Source organism: Rousettus aegyptiacus, unplaced genomic scaffold, assembly GCF_014176215.1.
Source record: "Rousettus aegyptiacus isolate mRouAeg1 unplaced genomic scaffold, mRouAeg1.p scaffold_m13_p_5, whole genome shotgun sequence".
Classification (NCBI taxonomy): Eukaryota; Metazoa; Chordata; class Mammalia; order Chiroptera; family Pteropodidae; genus Rousettus; species Rousettus aegyptiacus.
In genome coordinates, this window is record NW_023416308.1 from 20,327,259 (window position 1) to 20,348,746 (window position 21,488).

At 48.6% G+C, this 21,488-nt stretch overlaps 1 protein-coding gene and 1 long non-coding RNA gene across 4 annotated transcripts in view; one reads left to right on the forward strand and one right to left on the reverse strand.

Moving 5' to 3' along the window:
- Window positions 1-21,488, reverse strand: part of KIAA1671 (KIAA1671 ortholog) — a 184,199-nt gene that overhangs the window by 48,353 nt on the left and 114,358 nt on the right. Inside the window, exon 1 of one of the 3 annotated variants that reach the window (XM_036221539.1) lies at window positions 14,054-14,370. The exons of the other annotated variants lie outside the window; for them this stretch is intronic. Within the exon in view, the coding sequence (XP_036077432.1) occupies window positions 14,054-14,338 (285 nt within the window). The 5' untranslated portion in view covers window positions 14,339-14,370. Of the gene's footprint in view, window positions 1-14,053; window positions 14,371-21,488 lie in introns of those variants that run through there. 3 annotated transcript variants of the gene reach the window in all.
- On the forward strand, window positions 14,655-18,879 carry LOC107499744. The gene is made up of 2 exons (XR_001594345.2): window positions 14,655-14,764; window positions 18,700-18,879. It is a non-coding gene; the product is annotated as an uncharacterized LOC107499744 (long non-coding RNA).

Here is a 21,488-nt window from a genome sequence, read left to right on the forward strand (position 1 = left end):
GGCGCTTACGTTCCTGGGGTGGGGGGAGATGTAGTAAAGCACCTTGCAACTCGGCTCACGGGAGCAGCAGCGCACAGAAGCAGCAGGGAGAAGTCCGCGGCTTTGCCGTGCAAGGGCCCTGGCCGCTCAGTGTGTGCCTGCCCTCCTCTCGGCCCCTCAAGGGGATGATGAGGGCAGGTGAAGGCCCCCAGTCCTGGGCCTGGCACGCAGCAGGCCCGGGGCACAGGCTGGCTGAATAAGCGAGCACGAGCAGAGGATGGGATCCCAGTCAGCAAATGAGAAGCTTCAGCAACTCCTTTGGCAACACCGCGTTCAGAAAGGGGTCCAGATTAGCTCTCCGGAAGCCGCCCTGACTCCAAACTCACATGGCCACATCAATAAAGACCTAGGAGCCCAGGGTAGCAGTGAGATGGCTTATGGGTGGGGTTAGAGATGCATCACGGGGCACCCAGAAAATACCCGAGTGGCCTGCAGAATGAAAACAAAGCTGGATTTTCTCTTGTTGGTCAAGACGAGGAGTGACTGTCAAGCTTTTGAGATTTCTGTGAGTCTTCTGCAGTCCTCAGAGAGGACATCCAGGACCCCAGGGGGAAAGTTTGCTGTTGAACAGGGAACTCTGGACTTATGATCTAGAACCAACCCAAACCAAGCTCCTAGGAAGAAAGCACAGCTCCACTGAGTCCTCATCATCTACCCGACAAATGTGGCTGGTGGGCACATCTATTCATTCATTCATTTCATTCATTCATTCATCCATCAGATATTTACTGGGTGTCATAGGTGCGTCAGGCATAGTGCTGCGCTCTGAGGACATGTAAGCACAAATGCTTCTCAGTATTGCGTTGTGGTCTAGCAAGAATTGCTAGAAAGAATTTGGAAGAAGGTGCGGAGACACCTCTGTGAGAGGAGCAGGAGTGTTAATAACTCATACAACCATTCGTTTGCTTGTTCGTTCGTTCATTCATTCATTCATTCATTCATTTATTCAAGCACAAGATGTTTATTAGAGCAAATATGCAACATGCCCTCTGCAATGACATACTGTCCATGAGGGCTGGGACTATCTCTCTTTTGTTCCCTGATGGACCTCCAGGGCCTCCAACTGTGTACCTGGCACATAGTAGGTGTCAATCAATGCTCGCTGACTGCGGGAACTGCTTTCAGGAATTGTTTCTCAAAGGATGGTGCCTACATGACAGTTTCCACCTAGAGCTCATGTAGGACCCTTGCTACACAGGCAGATTCTGGGGCCCACCACAGACCCAACAGACCCCCGCCTGGGACTCCACTTATTGACCCAGTATCCAAGCCACCCACCAAAGTTTGAATTCAAGCCTCATAGATCGGCTCCCTTCTGCACCTAAGGATGCAACAGCTCAAAGAGGTCAAGACCCTTTGCCACAGCCCCAGACACAGGAAGTGACAGGGTCGGGATTTGAATCCAGGACCCACGACTCTACCCTTCCTGCTATTCCCTCCACCCCCCACTTCAGGAGGCAGATGACATTGAAGCAACACAAGACTCGTCCCCACAATTCAGCTCAGAAATCTGGAAGGATTACATTTTCCACCGATGGCACCGAGTTGTTGAAAATCCAGGGGGCTCCACGTTATATGAAAAGATTAGGAAACTCATTAAGCAGAGCTCTGGCAGCCTCTTTTCTCTTTTTCCCTGGCTCCCCCTAAAGGGCATGAGAAAAGGAAAAAAAAAAAAATCCAAGGTAGACCACAAAAAACCTCCAACTGTTCCGCCCTCAGTCAAGTATCAGAATGCCTCTTATTTAACTCTGCACTGTTGCTTCCTTCCTAATTAGCTGTGGCTGCTAATGACCTCAGTCTGCTTTCATCAGCAAGCAGCACCGTGGGGCGGGGGGTGTTCAGAGTGGCGTGTCATGCAGGGAGGAAAGGGGAGCCAAGTGGAAGCAAGGAGGCTGGGAGGCGGGCGGCGATGGGAGGCCACTGTCTCTGTCAGTGTTCGCCAGGCCCATTGCTCTTTCTTCTTCCTTCTCCTGGTGACTGAAATACCTGCAGGCAGGGGGTCGTTCTGGTGACAAAACAGCAGAGGCGCAACCTCCTGACAACTCCAACGGAGCCCGTGCCACTGTTGCAACACTCCAGGCAGAGGGAACAGCTTGTGCAAAGGCAGGGAGGAGGGACTGTTATCCCACAGCTGTGAGCAGCCCCAGGAAGTTGGAAAGGGAGGTTGGCCAGGTAGAGGGAAGCAATTACGGCTGCTAGCTACTAGCTACCGAGCGCTCATCACATGCCAGGTGACGCTCTAAGTGTTTCACTCAGTACCACATGGAATCCTCACCACCATAAGTATTATGATTCCCTTTTCACAGATGGGGAAACTGAGGCTTAATGTCTTGCTGAAAGTTGCACAACTGGTAGACAAGAGGAACAGGGATTTGGGAAGGCCCTAAAAAGTCACACCACAGCCCCTCCTTGTACAGATAGGGAAACAGAGTTACACAGCCAGTGCTATAGAGGAGAGGTTGGCTCAAGGCTGCACAGCTGAATGTGTATTTAATCCCTTTTCCCAAAGGCAGGAGCTGTATCTCATTGTTTTCAATGCCTCACATAGCTGACTGCAGAGTTTTGCAAACAGTAGGAGCTCAATAAATGTCTCCTGTTCAACTCTAAAGGATATCCAAGTTGAAAATCACTAGTCCTCTGAATGTCCCAACTTTGAATTTAGAAACCCAAGCTCCAGTCCTGGGTCTGTCGCTGACTTGCTGTGTGACTTTGTGTAGGTCTCTTTCTTGCTCTGGGCCTTGGTTTCCCAAGGCATGGCCCTGGAATGATCTAGACGTGATGACAGTCAAGGTCAGAAGCAGCTTCCAGAAGAGTAACTCCATGCCAACATCCCGCCCCTCACGACCTGTCTACACTTGCTCCCAGGGCTCATATAAAAGCTTTCACTAGTAAGGAAGCTCTGTTTACCCATCTTCCATTGGGGCAGCTACTTTGGTACACCCTCCAATCCCAGCCCCAGACATTCCAGAATCTTCGGGCACTTCCTGCAGAGAAGTGCGCAGTGAGTGGAAGAGGCAGCCGCCTCCACACAGTCACCACATCCATCCCTCTCCTCCCCAGGGCAGCAGGCAGTTAGCAAGAAGAACAGACTCCTACCTACTAATTGAGGAATTACAGATGTTAAATTATAGGTGTGTCCGAGGAAGAGCCATTTCTAGAAATCAAGCTGGTGAATGACAGGAATGTGGGCTGCCGGATAATTTCTGGCTTTAGCAGAAAGCAAATATTTGGATGCAGAGCTCAAGGACACAGGACTAGGAATTCAACAGGAAGTGATAAGTATCTTCAAATTAGAGATAATATACCCCTCCCCCTCCGATAGGATAGGTCACAACTAAAACGTCAACGAAGCACTGACTATGTGCTGAGCGTCCTTCCAGAGCACCTGATAAGCATCTCATGTCACTCTAATAACTCTAGTGACATTATTTGCACCATTCTGTAGCTGCAAAAAAAAAAAAACCTTTATCAGAGCGGAAAGACTTGCCCAAAATCACATCAGTCACATCAGGAGTCACAGAATATTTTACCTAAATGTTAGGGGATCCCAAAGACCTATAATGATGTTTTAGCTTCACTCAGAGTCTGTCAGCTAAGGTCACATGGTTACCCAGGGCCTGGCAGGGACCTCAAATCACATCTCTTGGCTCCCAGGTCAGACTCTTACCATCCACATCAGTGGTTCTCAACTAAGAGCAATTTTGTCCCCAAAGGACACTTGGCAAAGTCTGGAAACACTGGATAGAGACTGGAGATGCTGCTCAATATCCTACAATGCACGGGATGGCCCGGCCCCCTCAAAAAAGAATAACAGGCCCCAAGTGACAATGTTACCACAGTCTACACCATGGTGTCTCTCAGGAAAGGCATGCCGGGTCCCTCAGTCCATTGCCTTCACTGAAAGGGACAAGAAATGAGGAATCAGCAAATCTGCGCTAGAATCCAAGTTGTAAAAGTGGTGACTTTGAGCAAGTTACATCTCCCTGAGCCTCATTTTACCATTTGTAAAACAGAGATAACACAAATAATACTTCATGGCGTTTCTACAAGGACATGATTGGATATTGTGCTATGCTCAGTGATTGACACATGGTAAGTGCTCAAGACGTGTTACTCTTTGAGCCTTAATTTCCCTGTCTGTGAAATGGGACCATAGCCTCCGCCTTGGTGCAACCTTCAAGCCTGTTCCCTCTGTTACTGTTACATAGAAGTCATGTTTTCCAAGACGGCCTCGCTTTGAGATGCAAACAGCCTGGAGGGGGTAGCTGAAAAGAGCAACTGGGCCAGACTTTGTATGAGTGAGACCTAAACATTTTGGGAGATGGAGGGTCAGGGAAACGGGTGAAGGGAGTGAAAAGGTACCAACTTCCACTTATAAGGTGAATAAGACCTGGGGATGTAATGTATAGCATGGTGACTACAGCTATTAATACTGTGTTCTATATCTGAAAGTTGCCAAGAGAGTATATGTTAAAAGTTCTCATCACAAGAAAAAAAAAAAAAAACTATAACTATGTGAGGCGATAGATGGTAACAAACTTATTGTGGTGATCATTTCCCAAGTTATATATAAGTCAAATCATTATAATATATCTTTAAACTAATACAATGTTATATGTTGTGTTAGTAATGTTACAAATATATAACATATATATGTAATGTTTTATATATATATATATATATACACACACATGTATATATGTGTGTGTGTATATGTGTGTGAGTATATATACACACATATATGTCAATTTTAATATCAATAAAATCGGGGGAAAAACCCAACACTCCAAAAAAAAAAATCCAGATTGAAAAGAAAAAACATTTTGTGTTAAGCTGCTGTGGGATAACATACCCTAATTTAATATATCAAGGTTATAAGGTAAATAATAGCAGCTTAAATTTATTCTGTACCTTCCAGGTTCCAGGCACTATGTTAAGTACTTCACAGAAAAACTGAGGCTCACAGAAGAAAAGTCACTTGTCCGAGGTCCCATAGCTAGTTAGTGACAAAGCTGGGGTTCGACACTCAAATCTGTCTGAAGGGAGAGCTAAGCTCTTAACTGGATTGACCTAATTCTACCCGTATCCCTTTTGTTGTCTCATTCAAGAAAGGACAGCCAAGGATACCAAATCTTTGTTTAAAAAAACAATAGGAAAAACTGTTCACAAACTTGGCAATTTTTAACTCTTGGTTGTAATTTATGTCTGAGGATCCGCCTTTCAATGGAGCAAAACGACTCAAAAGGGCTCCTCTGACCTAGAAACTGATGCTGGGCAAAAGCCAATCTTGCATGCCATGCTTTCAAATCCACGCACAGAGTTCACTTCTCCTTATGGCCCAGCCCTTAATGATGAATGTTTGATGAGTGAAATGGGGTGATCAGCACTTAGGATCCAAGAAATGAGTTCCAACCCATGCTGGGAGATTTGTGCCAACTCCTAAAAGGGTGAGTTGCTCAAAAGTCCCCTGGGACCTTGAAATCAGGCTGGCCTAGTGGCCTCCTTTATGAGCAAGAACCCCCGAGATGAGAAAAGGATCCACTAGGAAAACCAAGGGCCACCACAGTATAGACTTTGGGCAGGTCACCTGAGGTCTTCCTACTTCAGTTTACTCATCTGTGAGATGAGGAACTAAGAAATACCCCTGGCCATCCTCAGACTGTTAGTTGTAGTAGGTATAAATGAGAAGACACTTTCATCAGTTATTTAGTGCTGCATAACAAATACACCCAAAACTCAGTGGCCCAAAACAGCACACATTTATTCTCTCTCTCAGTTTCTAGAAATCAGGGATCCAGCAGGGGCTTAGCCAAATGGTTCAAGCTCACTCGCATGGTTGTTGGGAGGTTTCATTTCCCAGCTGGCATCTGACTGGAGTTCAGTTCCTTGCCACGTGGACCTCTCTTACTGGGCTGCTCGAGTATGCTTAAGACATGGCAGCTGGCTTCTCCCGGAGTGAATACTCCAAGAAAGGGGAAGAGTGACCAGGAGGGAGATCGCCATGTCTTTTGTAACCTGATTATCACTTCTGCTGTATTCTGTTGGTCACACAGACCAGACTGGTACAGGAGGGGACTTTACGATGGTGTGGATATCAAAACACGAGAATTACTGGGGGCCAGCCTGGATGCTGACTACTAGTGTCTCATTGTGACTTACCAAACAGCCATTAAACACTAACCCAATAACAATGATGGTGGCGATAGAAGCCATTTATTGAGATCCTACTACATGCCAAACACTGTGCCAAATGTTCCATGCGTATAAACCCACCCCAGCAGCGGAGTGACGTAACACCACCGGCCCCATGTTATAGAATAATCGGAGGCATAAAGAGATCAAGCAGCCTACCTAAAGTCACGCAGCAAGGGAGAGGCGAAACTGGGATTCGAAGCCACAGCTCTTGGACTCCACGACTCACTCACACCAGCACTGGTGTGCTAGAGCTGGCCGGTCTCGGCTCCCCAGATAAGAAATTTTCAGGAGCCATTTGTGAGCCAGCTGTTACACAGCCATACTAAAATTTAAATTACATAAACTTACAATGAAATAAGTCATATTAAAGGCAAAGGTAAACTTATGCACAATGCCTAACTTCCTAATTACTATATTTTACTATTATCTGTGGCCTTGAGGTCATCTGGGTATATTGAATCTGTATGGTGCAAATACTATAAAAAATGACATCCCATACATTTTTTCCTACCACCATGTGCAATACTGGCTAGTTGGTAGTTTGCAACTGGCTCTGTTGGGAGTATTTTCACCACGGGAATAGGCAAATGTTACAAATAATGGCTTTTCCTCCCAAAGATCCGGGTGCTAAACATTTACTAGCAGACCACTGTGAGTGGCCCAATATGTCATTTCCTCTAATAAGGAATTATCTTGCTGACTTCTTGCTAAAGACCCCATTCTTCATGAAATCCAAAAATATAACATTCCTTGTGATATGTATCAATCCAGATTTCCTTCCTGAAGTTCCTGACTTCCTGATGAGGAAGCAAGAGACGTTTGTCCGAACCAAACATCTGAGATTTGAAAACACTGAAAGAGGGAGAGAAAGTGAGAGTAACAGAGGGGCCTTCGGGTCCCAAAGAGCGAGCCCGCTTAAGCCTCAGGGACCTCTCAGAAATCCAGACAAAGCGGTGCACACCAAGGTCGGCTCCCACACGCATTCCCCAAGCCGACGATGGGAACAACCCAAACATCCAGCCAGCAGGGTTAATAAATTATGAAGCACACACACAGCAGCAGCATGTTGTATGGGCAACCAAAGACCTACGAAACTTACATTATTTTTAAAAGGATGGAAAAGAAGGTTGGTGATTATGTTCAAAAGAGGGAGGAAAAAAGATGTGAAAGAAATATTTTTGAATGCCAAGAGTGGTTTTCATTGCTGTTAGAATAATTGCTAGATTTTTGTTTTTATTCAGGTTTTCTATACTATCCAAATATGAAATGAGCATGCCCCGCTTTCCTAGTCGTGGGGACGGGAGAGGAGATCAACATCATTTCACACAAGCGGAGCCCTATGGAGCAGCCAAGCCCTCTGTCCCGCCCTGCATGTCACTCCAGGTCTCTCCCAGAGGCACTGACTCTGGGCCCAGCCTTTTGCCCAGGCTGGATCCATGAAGGGGCCATTGTTCTCTAGGTGACATCATTCTACTGTCTGGAGGGTAAAAAGGTGACCTGAACTTGGGTGCGGCCAGATCAAAAGAAAGTGGCCCATCCTGCCTGCCACCCACACTGTAGCACAGGGTACAGTCACTTCACACTGGCCTTGGGGGTTGCATTTAAATCCAACACACCAGTTCCATACTCTAAGAGGCAGCCTGAGGCCAGGGCACCTAGCAGGGCTCCAGACAGGTGGTGACAGGCAGCATTTGGCACAGATAGCAAGAAGTGGAAGAGGGGGTCATGGCAGCTGAACCTGGCTCCCCTAAAGCACAGGTCCCCAGGAGAAATGTGACAACCTGGGCTTGGCACACAGTAGATATTCAATGAGTGGTAGCTACAGTTGTTAATTATACTCTTGATATCATTCCCTTGCTCAAAACCTTACAGTACTAAAAGCTAACGTCCTCACCAGAGCCCCTCAGCCCTACACAGCCCAGTCCCTGCCCACCTCTCCAAACTCATCTCTGCTTTCCCAAATACTCACTTTGCTACAGCCACCCTGAGCTCCTTGCTGTTTCTCAAACATACCTACCTCAGGGCCTTTGCACCTGCTTCCCCCCCCCATTGTCAGGATAGTCTCCCTCCAAACCTTAAGGTTCATTCCTCACTTCACCCAGGTCTCTCCCAAGAAGACTTCCTTGATGACTCTCCCTAAAGTGCACTCCCGCCAGTCTCCATGCCCTGTGACATTTGCCTGCAGAGCCCTAACGACTACCCGAGAATATCCTGTTCATTCATTAATTCACTTATTTGTTTACTGCATCTCCCTGTTCCCTGTGAGGGCAGAGACCTTGTCCATCTCGTCCTCCACCTAGCACAGAAGAGGTACTTGATTTAAAAAAAAAAAAAAGTCTCAATAAATGAATAAATGGTTTTCATTAACACTGCGTCTCAGATTTTTCCACCTGGACCTTTACAAGAACCCCAGACCACCGTGGGCTAGAATCTTGGCGTCATCTCTTAGAAGGTATGTAGCAGGGCCAAGTCACTGAGCCTCTCCAGGCCTCAGTTTACCCATCCATGATATGAAAATGGTGCCATGAGGTGGACACAAGAAAAAAGGCGAGTGGATTTCAGGAAGGCAGATAGGACCTGAGCTCTTAGACACGCCGAGCTCTGTTCCGGGCACTGGTGATGCGGAAGTGAACAAGGCTGACCGAATCCTTGGACCTCAGAGGCTTTACATTCTAGTGGAGGAGGGAGAAAAAAATGCGTGAAATGAAGCAAGTATAGACTAAGGTAAGTGCCCAGAGAGATTAATGGGGGTGGGTGGAGAGAAACGTGGCAGGAATTCGCCTCAGCCTCAGTCGTCAGGAGGATTCTGTGCAGAGATAACAGAGAGACAGAAGAGCATTCCAGGCAGAGGGAGCTGTGGGCGCAAAGGCCCCTGGCCCAGAAGGAGCATGCATTGACTGACAAAGAGCAGGAGGTCAGAGTGGCCGCACAGTGAACCTGGAGGACGGCAGTAAGAGCTCAGGTCAGGAGAGAGGCAAGGCCAGAGCCCACGGGGCCTTGCATGCCAAAGTAAAAAGCCAGACCCTGGGGTGAGGCAGGGAAATGACTTGACCCCTTGGGTTGCTTGGTGGAGAATAGACTGGAGGGGCGGGGGCCAGAGTGAAAGCAGAGAGGAGGGTGTAGTGGGTTGAATAGTTGCCTCCAAAAAGAAAGGTCCATATCCTAACCCCTGGCACCTGTGAATGTGACTTTACTTGAAAAAAAAAAAAAAAAAAAGGTCTTTGCAGATGTAATTAAATTAAGGACTTCAGGATGAGATCATGCTGGATTATCTGGTGGGCCCGAAATCCAATGACAAGAGTCTTTATACGAGACAGAGGAGAAGCCACATGAAGACAGAGCAGAGACGGGAGGGATGCGGCCACGAGCCAAGGGATGCGTGAAGCCATCGGAAGCTAGAAGAGCACAAAGGATCCTCCCTGAGAGCCCTAGAAAGGTGGTGTGGCCTGACCACACCTTGATTTTGCACTTCTGGCCTCCAAGACCTTCAGAGGCAAATTTCTGTTGTTTCCAGCCTCCAAGTTTGCGGTGAGTTATTACGGCAACCTTAAGAAATCAATGTGGGGGAAATATTGACTGAAAATGGGGCTTCTGAACATGAAGAGTCACAAACATCCCTTTCCTTTCAAATTCCCTCCCACTTGCTAAAAGAAAAAGGGGGGTTGTAATATGGCTGAGGAAGCGGGGAGACACTGAGTCCTGCTGAATATTTTAGGCATCTATCTCACTTCATACCTGACACAGAACCAGATCCTCCCACCCAGCCTTCCACTGGAGGACCGAACACCCAGCATGGGTGCCGATGGTTAAACAGTGACTTCCTCGTGCAGGGTAGCCCGTGGGCCCAGCGAGGCTGGCACACACTGAGCCCCAGCCTCACTGAGCCCAGGCCTGTGACTTCACATTTCTCTCTGTGCTTCAGATTTCTCGGCCATGAAATATGGGGCTATACCCCATCTCCCTCGAGGGCAGCTGAGCAGTTTCAATGAGACCGGTTTCTAGCAAGTGGGGGGGTGGGGTACTCAGTGTGTAGGAACCCGGTCCTCTTCTCTCGACTCAGGTCACGGGGAGAATCCTGCAGCTTCACTGTAGTGCCCCCAACAAAATTATATACAGCAGTGGTTCTCGATGGGGAGGAGGCAGGAAGTGATTTTTGCCAATGTTTGGAGGCATTTTTTGGTTGTCGTGACCTGAGAGTGCTACTGGCGTCTAGTAGGGAGAGGTCAGGGGTGAGTCACAACACATGGGATCCCCTACCTCAAAGAATTATCTGACCCAAGACTTCAATAGTGTTGAGGTTAAGAAACTCTGATATATGGCAATAGTTTGATGTTACAGATAGGCCCTTGATATGTAATATTTACATTTTATATTTGTATTTATATTACATATGTATGTGCTTCTGTGTTTTATTATTTGTCCTCCAAGAAGGCACCTCTAGAAGGCAAGGGAGGTGTCTGCTTTGTTCACAGCCATTTTTCCAGTGCCTACGCCCTGGTAGATGCTAAAAAAATATTTGTGGGGTGAAAAGATGAGAGAATGAGTGAAGATATACAATATATACCTCATGCTTAGTGCAGGGCCTGACACACAGTAAAAGCCCACGAAAGGTCAGCAGGTTCTCACACTGTCTCCTAAGGCACGGGCTGGTCTGGCCATCCAGGCATGTGGGACTCACCTCCACAGATCCCACATCCCATCTCCCCAACACCCAAAATGACACGACATGCATCCTCGTTAGATACTTCCTGTCTGCCAGGGGCCTGGACTGTGCTGGTTCTTACTCCACCTCATTGGACCGCCCACCAGGCCAGTCCCAGGCAAATCCCCATTTTACAGATGAGGATACTGAGGCCGAAATGGGTGATTTAACTTGCCCAAGGCCACTCGGCCAGCACACAGTGAGACTGAAAAATCGAACCCAATTATGTCTGAATCCAAAGCCCTCTTTGTAGAACATCCCTTGGCCTTGGGGACCCCCCATTTCCAGCTTTTATTCCGGCCTTGGCCTCCATGGCATTGCCATTGTTCCTGGGTTCTGGAACTTTCTGTCTGGCCTTTACGCAGAGTCCACTTAGTCTGCCGAGCTTCATTCTCAGGCTCGCCCTGGCCCAGAGCACAAATGTGCCTCTTCCTGCCTTTGTGGCTCAGAGACAATGTGTTTGTTTTCCTTCGTTCCTCCTTTTCTTCCTCAGAGGCAGAGGCAGGCCATTAGCAAATTATTTCAAGGCTTGCTTTAGAAAACATTTTAGGGCAGGCCTTTGAGGGTTACTTTGAGCCTGTCATAGATTCTTCTATGTTGTTCTGAGTAAATAGGGAGCCTCAGGGAAGATTTGGAACTGCTGGGTTTATTTAGATAAATCAAGTACAAATCCAAGTCATAAAGACTGAAATCCTGCCTGCCACCCAACCACAGCTCAGATACAGCTGCTGTCCCTGAACTCTTAAGTAATTGTCTACAGATTTAAAAATTTCCTTCCCTAAAACAAATATTTAAGTGAAGTCCCCTGGTAAAAGGGGCGTGTGTGGATTTTCCTGTTCACTGGGAATCTTTGAAAAAGATGGTTTGAGAGGAAAGGTTTTGGTTGTTGCAATTGCTGACTTTTAAGGTACTGCATGCTAAGCGCAGCCACGTGCATCACATGGTTATAGGCATATCACTGCCCATAAACGATGACAATGGGAAATGCAAATGTAAAATGATGACAGTCCCCATTTCAAAGATGAGGAAACTGAGGCACAGAGAGGGGAGGGGTTTGCCCAAGGTTGCACAGCCAGGAGGTGGCAGAGCCAGGATTTGAGCTGGGATTTGAACCCGGACTCTGTATAACAGAGCGTGTGTTCCCATCCCAACTCTACCTTCATCCTGCCAAGTCAGACCATCACGGCAACCAATAGCGAAGGCATTTACAAGTGGGAGCCTACCACGTGCCAGGCACGGTGACCGGTGCTCACTGCAATCTCATGACAACCCCGAGTTTTCCTCATTTGACAGAGGGGGAAACTGAGGCTTGAGAAGAAGTTGAGTTCCCTCAGCATGGACATAGCAGAGTTGGATTCAAGATCTCAACCGCATGCCAGCTGGTGCCCACCTCTCGGTAGATGCCAAATGCTAAATGGGCAGGAAGCCAAAGCCCAGATTTGTTTAGCACGGATTCACTCTGTTGGAGGCACTGCAAGAACACTGAACAGAGAAGGTAGCAGCCTAACTTCAATCGTGGCAGGACTGACATATTACACCGGGCAATGAGGCCCAGGGGATGTGAGCCCAGGCCCACGGTCACACAGGGTGGGAGAGCTGAATGCTCCCAAACCCCACACCCTGAACTGCATTGCCAGAGAGGGACCAAGAGGGAAAGAGAGAGAAAAAGAGACACATACATAGAGAAGAAAGAGAGACAAAAACAGAAAGAATGCATGAGAGGCCTCTTCCCCCTGGGCCAGTCATGCCTTCCAGAGGTTGGGCTGGGGGTCTAGCTCATAAATTGAGGCCCCACTGATTTGCCCAGGGCCTCAAAGCAGCACAGACCCACAAGAGATGTCATATTCATGAGACACCTGTTTGCACCTGATTGCCCCTGTGGCAGTTTGACCCCAGGAGAGTTACAGCACCTCTCTGGACCAGCCGAGGGGAAGCCAGGTCCCTGCACTTCAAGGGCAGGTACGAGCATTTGCAACCTCGATTGTGCGGAGGGCTGGCTCGGAGCCTGGTGGACACCGGGGCTCCATCTCTAAATGCTGGGTCCCCTAATGACCATCGGGACTTGTCGCAAGGCTGAACCCAGGGAATGAGCTGGCTTCGGCCTCCTGCGAACCAGGCCAACACAGTCAAGTGGCAGAAGTCTCCAATGTGAAAATGCCAGGCCCTCTCTTCAAGTTCACTCCTGGTCACTCAGGTGAGCTGCCCTGAAGTTACTGGGAAGATCTGGAGAAATCCTTCTGCCAGAGCTCGGCTGGAGAGAACCCTGAGTTGGGAGTCGGAGCCTAGGGTTCTGGCCCCGGCTTTGCCACTCGCTTGCTGTGCTACCCTGGTCAGATGCCCTTCCCTCTCTGGACCCGGCCCTACCTCTCCGAATCATCAGTAAGCTCCTTAAAATCGACTCTGCGCCATCTCCCAGTGGGACCCAGGCCGAGTTTTTAATCATTAGATGTCATTCTAGCCTGTCCTCCATGCCCCATCGAGCTTGACTGAGAGAAAGATGGTGGAATCCCAGGACCCAGCCTGAGACCCCCGAACCTGGCCCACCCACACCAAGCCCCAGGCTCACTGGCCAGTGGGCAAACCCCCCCTCCCCCCACCTTGGGTCTCTTTGGGTAATCAGAAGCAACCTCACAATTTTGCTTGACAACAAGATAACGAAAGCCACAATTCAACATACACATGACATGGACACTTGATCATCCTTGGAGGGCGAGAGGAGACAAGCAGGTGCCAATTAATCCTTCCTAAAAATAGGGCAGGATGAACATTTGTGTCAGGGGCTGAAGTGTCGGCACTTCCAGATAAATCAACTGGCAAAACTAGCCCGACTCACATGCCGGCCCTGTCCGCACAGACTTTGGATCCAGTATAAATTTCCTGACCACTTCAGGGCACAGAGTAACTCCACTGTCAGGGGAATCACTGCCTCATGCCTCTTTCCCAGGCACAGGGGACAGGAAACGGTGGGGCTTGATGGGCAAATACTCTGGAAGCAGCGACTTCCCTGATTTGGTCTATGGGACTCCCCCCCAACCCAACCCCACCCCCCAGGGAAGTACAGGAGGGGAGGAGTTTTTACTGCTGTTCTAATATTTTTAAAAAACATAATAAACTTACAAAATCGGGTGGCTCTGAATCTGGCTGCCTTTTCCTTAGGGAAGAAAACCTCTGCTGGCTGCGTGCGGAGAAGCGGCGGAGGGATTCCCGACTCCGGGAGGCGAGGTGTCGGAAGGACGAGGTGCGCTTGAACGGGGCCCGGCTGGCGGGCTCCCCGCTGGCCCGCTCGTGGCCCACCGTGGTAGTCACTAAGTTGAGGGCATCCTGGAAGGACCTCCTCACAGTGCCCATCCACTGAGTCATGTGGGTTTGGGCCACGGTGAGTTTGTCCCCCAGGTAATCCATGGGGCCCGGAGGACAAGGGGGAGGAGGTAAGAGAGGGAGAAAAGCAATCAGATGCCTGGGTCCTCGTCCCTCTTCCTACTTGGGGCTCGTGGAAGTTCTGGGCTTGCTTGGAGAGAAAAGCCAGCAGCCCTCTTCAGCCAAACCAAGAGTGAATCAACATTGCTGAGGCTGCAGCCCGCTGCATGCTCGGGTCTCGCTCAGAATTAGGAGAGAGTTCAGGGTCTGGCTGAAAGTCCACCCACCAGCGCTGGAAAGTCAACACGCTGGGAGGTCCAAAATCCAGTTACCGGCGATCACCCCACTGAATCGGCTGTGACCAGGAGCTTGGAGAAACCAGCGGCACTTGCTCCAGGGTGTGACAGTCCCTCGAGGTGGGGGGAGGAAGAGGCGGTGGCCCTGGGCACCCTCGTCCTCACTTTCCCTCAGGTAGGCGGCCCCTTGCAGGCATACGCTAGAAAGACCCAGTGGGCAGACTGCTGCCTGCTGCTGACCCCTGCCCAGCGGCCCACAGCTGGGCCCTGCTCACCTGACCCATGCAGGTTTTCTGTCCTCTGGCCAGAGATTCCAAACCTGTCGCCGGCAGGCAGCTAGCTCATTTCCGGACACAGCCACCAGGGCCCCCGGGTCCCCTGGTCGAGCAGCCCTGGATGACATCAGTCCCTGTCTTAGCGAGGGGCTTCGCTGCCCAGGAATGCAGGAGGCGCCTCAGAGAGGCAGCCGCCCAGGGAGCTGACGTCCGCCCCCATTTTTTCCCCCAAGTCTCAACTCGCTCACCGTCCCGCAGGGCTGACGGTGACTTCACATGCCCGGCAGCCTATCCTCCCTGTGCTCTCGCCACGGGCGCTGGGGGAGATGCAGCTGCACGTGTGTACACGTGGGCGCATGTATGCTTGTATGTCGGCGATCTGGCAGCCCAGGAAGGTTGGAACAGTTGGAAAACTGCCTCCAGGGTGACAGGCCAGCGTCTCGGGACTTCTGGCCGGCTGTCAGTCTGTCTCCCTCTGGTGGTCTGTTTCTCTATCAGGCTCTCTCCTCCCTCTCCCTGTGTCTCAGTTTCTACTTGTTTGTCTCTAAGCGTGTCTGTCTTCCTCTCTCTCTCTCTCTTCTCTCCCTCCCTCTCTCCCCCTCCTTCCCTCTCTCCCACCCTCCCTTCCTCTCTCCCTCCTTCTCTCATGTCTTTCCAGCCTTTTCTCCCTGCCTCCATGAGAGGTAATGCCGAGCCAGGTGAAACAGCCCCCGGAGGTCCTCCAAGGAAGGAACTGGGCTGGGCTGTATTTCAGTACAGGCAGGGTTGCCATGGCAACCCTGGGGCACAGCATCTGCCCCATCCTGGGCGGGCAGGCTCTCAGCATAGGGAGCAATAGGAATGATTCATGGTTTACACTGGGTCACATGAGCTCCTGGGTTTTAACCCTTCTGGAGCTGGAGCAGTCGGAATGGGGAGTGGGTAGGGGTCGGGTGACAAGTCAGCAGCAGCATCTGACACCAGAGGGGGGTACTCGTCGGAGGCTGTCAGAAGGGTCAGCAGCAGCTGGGTCCTGGAGAGGAGGAACACTTGTTGCTTTCTCCTTCATACTGTCATGCTACAGATGAGGAAATGCAGACTCAGAGACATAGATTCACTTGCCCAAGGTCACACAGCAATGATACCACCAGGGCATGGACCAAGGCTGTTCCCTCCCTACTGTTTTCCGGGTCTGACAGGGCTCCTGGCCCAGGGGTGGAGCTCAGTAAATATTTTTCTTGTTCAAACGCCAAGTCGAAGACTGAAACTTTGATAGACCTGACTGCATCCCAAGTGCTTTCCCCCACCTGCGTCACCTCCGTTTCGAACAAATATTTGCTCCCCAGACACTGATCAAAGGGCCTCATTTGAGTGAGTTTTTTACAAAGGCATCACTGATGATGCAGATGGCATGGATCTTTTTCTTCTCTAAACTCCTAGTCTGTATGGCTGCTCATTCATTCATTCATCCTTTCACTGAGTCACTTAAACACTCAGACAGTGCCTACTCTGGTGAGGCGCTGGACACAGAGACTAACAATGGTCCCTGCCATGGAGGCTCGCAGTCCAACAAGACACTATGGTGGTGGCTAATGTTTACTGGGGTATAACCGAGTCACCAGTGCCATTCCAAGCGCTGCTAGAGATTAACTCATGAATCCTCACATGAACCCATCTGACAGAGGAAGCGACTGAGGCTCAGAGAGGTGAAGTCATCTGCCAAGGCCATCCAATGTGTAGGCAGTTTGGCCCCTGTTACTCACACCCCAGTACGGTTCCCTCCCATGATGAATGCAGGGTTAGTCTGTGTGCCCAAAAGAAGAAGGCAGAGGTGACAGTGTGTGACTCTGAAAGCTATGTCATGAAAGGCGTCACGGCTTCTACCTTGTTCTCTGAGATCACACTGGGGATGCCAGCTGCCACGTTGTGAGGATACTCAAAAATCCCTATAGAAAAACTCACATAGAGAAAACTAGAGGCCATCAGCTTACAGACAGCATTAAGTTGCCAGCCTCATGAGTGAGCCACTTTGGAAGAAGACCCTGCATCCCAGGTCAAAGTCTCAGATGATTGCTGCCCTGGCCAGCATCTTGACTGCAACCTCATGAGAGACCAAGGGCTGGAGCAAAATGCGGGGAGGAAAGGGACGGCAAGAAGGGGCTCTCGTGGCAGCCTGCAGGACCAGTAGGTTAGGAAGCATTATCCCATCCTGCAGATGAGGAAACGTGCATGGGCCCCATGTCCCATCCCACTTGCACACATGTGTCTGGCCCCAAAGAAACATAGCTTTAAAAAAGACCATCTGGACACAGAGGTGGGAAATCTACCGGGAACCTTCAGGAGGAAGAAAGTTAAACCAAAGCAGTAACTAAAATATCTTGAAAATGATAATACCCACTGTTGGCCAGGCTGTGGTGAAAGAGACACATATATCCACGGCAGATGGAAATGGAAATCAGTATATATTTCCTGAATGGAATTTAATACCCCAGACAACAGTTGTAAAAATAACAGCCTACCAGTTATTGGCATGTAGGCTGAAGTATACGGTTGAAGAATACTGATTCTGTAACTTACTTTGAAAGGTAGCGAAAAGAAAAAAAAAATGTACTAAGGAATGGATGGATGACTAGATTTTTATAAAGCAAATACAACAAAATGTTAGCAATTATAGAATCTAGCTGGTGGGTTCCTTGTACAATTTTTCTGTATTTTGAAATTTTTCATAATAAAAGGTTGGAGTAGGAGGATGTGCCTGCCTTTTGATCCTACAGTTCTTGATCCAATTCCACATCCTCCAATCCACCTTTGGAAATGAGAATGAATGATCTATATAAACATTTTGTTACAGGAATGTTTCTCATACTCATATGTATGTGTATGTGTTATACACACATATGTATGTATATGTATATATGTATATATATATGTTTGTAAAAAATTAGTTAGAATCTAATTGTCCAAAAACAAGGACTTGCTTAGCACATTGCTTAGCCACAGTAACATCAGAGGCAAAAGGAAAAAAAAACAGTAATACTGATCCTGTTTACTATATATTGACAGTTCGTTCATCATGAATTTTTGCATTTTCAGTTTTTAAAATATTAAATTATAATTTAGCTATCTGATTACCAACTTTTTTTGGTGCTTCCTTATCTTTTGCGCCCTAGGTGAGTGAGTGCCTTAGTCACCTCACCCTAGTGCCAGTCCTGGATTTGCTAAATCAATATAGAATCATGTTTCAGGGTTTGGAGACCTGCCTCTAGCTCTTATTAGCTGTGTGACCCTGAATAGGTTACTTAGCATCTCTGATTTTGAAAGATGAAATCATCAAACTCATCATTGTCGTTGATGCTATCTATCGGTAACACTGTCTGCCAGGCATTGCTTTACATCGACTTCACACCATCTGCTCCTCCCAACAATGGAATGAAGTTTGCACTGTGATTATCACTTGAGTTTTATAGATGGGAAAAACTGAGCCAAAGGGAAGTTCAGTGGCTAGCCCAAGGACACGAGTGGCCAAGTTTGCTACGCTCAGCCTCATGCCTCTGACAAGGTAGAGGATGTCCTGGTCCTTGTCAAATCAGTCTCGATGGAAGACAAGTGTCCAGAAAGCAGAGGAGACCACGTGGCAGGCAGGATCACACGGTTCCACCTCATTCCACAAGCGGGAGAGGGGTGTGCAGAAGGGAGCTGAAAAGCCAGATTGCTTGCTTGCTCCCTCATGGCTCTCTTTAGGTACAATGTGGTCTGACAGTGTGACTATAAAAAGCGTTGCTCCCTGAAAACTGGGGCAGCGCAAGCACTTTCCCCCTCAGAGGACTTTTTCTGCAAACTCTTCTGTTCTCTCCAGGAAACTCTTGGGATGTTGCTGCATATCAAAAAGGAAGGAAAGCCATCTCCTTACATAATGAATCCAAAAAATGCTGGAGGAGCTGCTGAGATCCAGGAAATAAATGGGAATTTTATTTACAATGTGAGGCGGGGCCCAGAGAACACCATTTCCAGATAAATGTGTGCAGTTACAAAAAAATGAAAGTTGGTCATTCATTCATTCATTCATTCGACAAACATTCCCGGTGCGTTACTTTGTGTGAGCTCTATGCTGGGCTCTTTCGATCCTTACATATTAAGAAGGGAGGGTATCAATGGACCACCTCAAACTTGCGGCTTCCATTTTTCTTCCCTAAATCTGATGCAAACATGCATGCACTAGAGAATTCCTGGTCCATAGAAGGGGGCGGGGGAATGAACGATTGCAATAAAACTGCCAAGGGCTATGACAGACAAGAGATTAACATGCTATGGGAACATAAAAGGGGGACATGAAACCCAGCCAAGAAAGTGGCAAGTTAGGAGAGACGAGCAAAGAGAATACGATCATTTATCGAGGACCTGCAATTGGAATAGGAGTATCCGGGTGGGGTTCTGAAGGATGCCGAGGAGCACCACACGGAGGCTGAATGAGAACAGCATGTGCAGAGGCCAGGGGGCATGACCGTATTTGGTCTTGCCTCTGGGCTTTTGCACATGCTGCATCCCTGCCTAAGGCTGCCTTTCCTTATTGTCCCATCTCTACTGGACCTCCATATACCCCAAAACTGCCTTCGGAAACTTCAGCCCTTTCTAAATCTCCTCGTAAAGTCTCACTTACATGACCTTCTTCGCATCCTGTTTCCCAGATGATTCGACATTCCAGGAGTGTGCATCCTGGGCCTAAAAATATACTAATACTATGTTGATAAGGAAGTGGAAATAACCATTAATTGAGGATTTACTGTGTGCCAGGAACTGGTTACCTACATATCTCACCTCATTTAACCCTTTCAATAACCCTGTAGGATGAGTCCTATTATTAATTGTCCCCTATACAGAGGAGGGTGGTGAGGTTTAAAGAACTGAAAGGACTTGCTCAAGGTCACTGAGCTGGCAAGTGGGGCTCTAGGACTTGAACCCAGGCCTGTCTCATTCCAAAGCCCTCCCTCTTCCAAGGCAGAAGCCAGACTCTACCCACACCTCTAAGACCCCTAAGACTGGCCAGTTCTCCCCCATGCCCACGCATGAGGGCAGTAACTTTTTTACACACCTCTCTGTGTTGTCCCCAGACCTCCTAGGGTCAGGAAACACCTACAGAAGGACTTGTCTGGTTATAAGTCAACCAGTTTCTTTACTTGCCAGCTGGCCTGGAGACTAATTCCTGGGACCGTGTATGAGAAAGGCTGACTCCTGGACCTCACTTAAACCTGCTTTTTCTCCCCCCTCAGATGGAGTAATGCTTTCGGAGGGCTGGCTCCCGGCTCAGGGTCTCCCTCCAAGGCCAGCATCCTTTATTCCCTGAGTCACAGTTTTCTTATTGTAAAAGGGAGGTCAGAAAGCCCATTCACTTCAAAAGGTTGTAGTAGAGAAACAACTGAGCTCATTCTTGCCCAGCACATAGTAAACAATAAATGGCAGCTACAAGAGATGATAATTATTCTGTTCTAATTCTCATAATCTCATCGTTCAAATCATAGACGCCTAGATGGTCAGAAATGGAACGGCCAGCAGAAAGAACTAAGCCAAACTTCTCACCTCACCAGAGGAACGCCCAGGTGGGTGGTGATCACAGACCCCACAGGAAACCTGTGGCAGGTGCCCTCTGACTTCTCACCACAGGTGCCCATGATCTGAACTTCGCAGGGTCTCCACCACACTGCCTCTCACTTGGCCCTTTGCACGCGCCGTCCCCTCTGGCTAGAACACCTAGCCGCCCCCCTTCCGCACTCCCTGGGTTGGCATGTATTGTCCCTCATCGCTCAGCTTAGGTACGCCCTCGTCCAAGAAGCCTGCCTTGACTCCTCTTCATGCCCATGGAGGGGCACGTCTGGCCTCCCACCCCGCCATGTTATCCCCACTACATCATTAACACACTGGGCTGGAACACGATTTACCCGTCAGGCTCCCCGCTGGACTCTGAGCCCATGGGTGGCAGGAATATGTCCCATTCACCTTTGATCTTAGTATGCAGTACTCGGCAGGCACCCGCCATGCCTAAATGTGAAATGAAGGAACCACTGAGGCTTGAACCCCAATCACACAACTGCCAACATTCTTTTTCCTAGGCCTGTTTCCAAGGCAACAGGGAGAAGAATTCTGATATGGATAAAAAATACCAAAAAAAAAAAAATTAAAAAAAAATTAAAAAAAGAAAAAAAAAACAGAAATGACTTGATCTAACAAGTCAATCCTAGATTATTTATAAACCAAGCCCAAGACTATTTCCTTATGTTTATTTATCACATTTCTTATTCAAATAGTCATTTCAATGACCTAAGATGCGCTTAATTAACTTTGGGAGGGGAGAAAAAAAATCATCTGGAAAGGAAATCTTTCTAGAAATAGCCAAGAACTCGTCTCTCCTCATCAGGCCCCACCTGAGTTCAAGTGAAAAGTAACATTTTCCATGCTGGGGAGAGCCCACTGTGCAGCCCTACCTGGGGAGGCAAAACCAGTCTGTAATTACAATTCCTCTTGGAAGAGCTGGGCATCCAATAAAGCTGGGCCACCCGGGCCGCCTCTAAAATGGAAATGCAGTGGGCCGAGGGTACCGCCTCAGTCACCCACTGCTCTGGGGTCACTGGCTCCTGGGATACTGCCACCCTC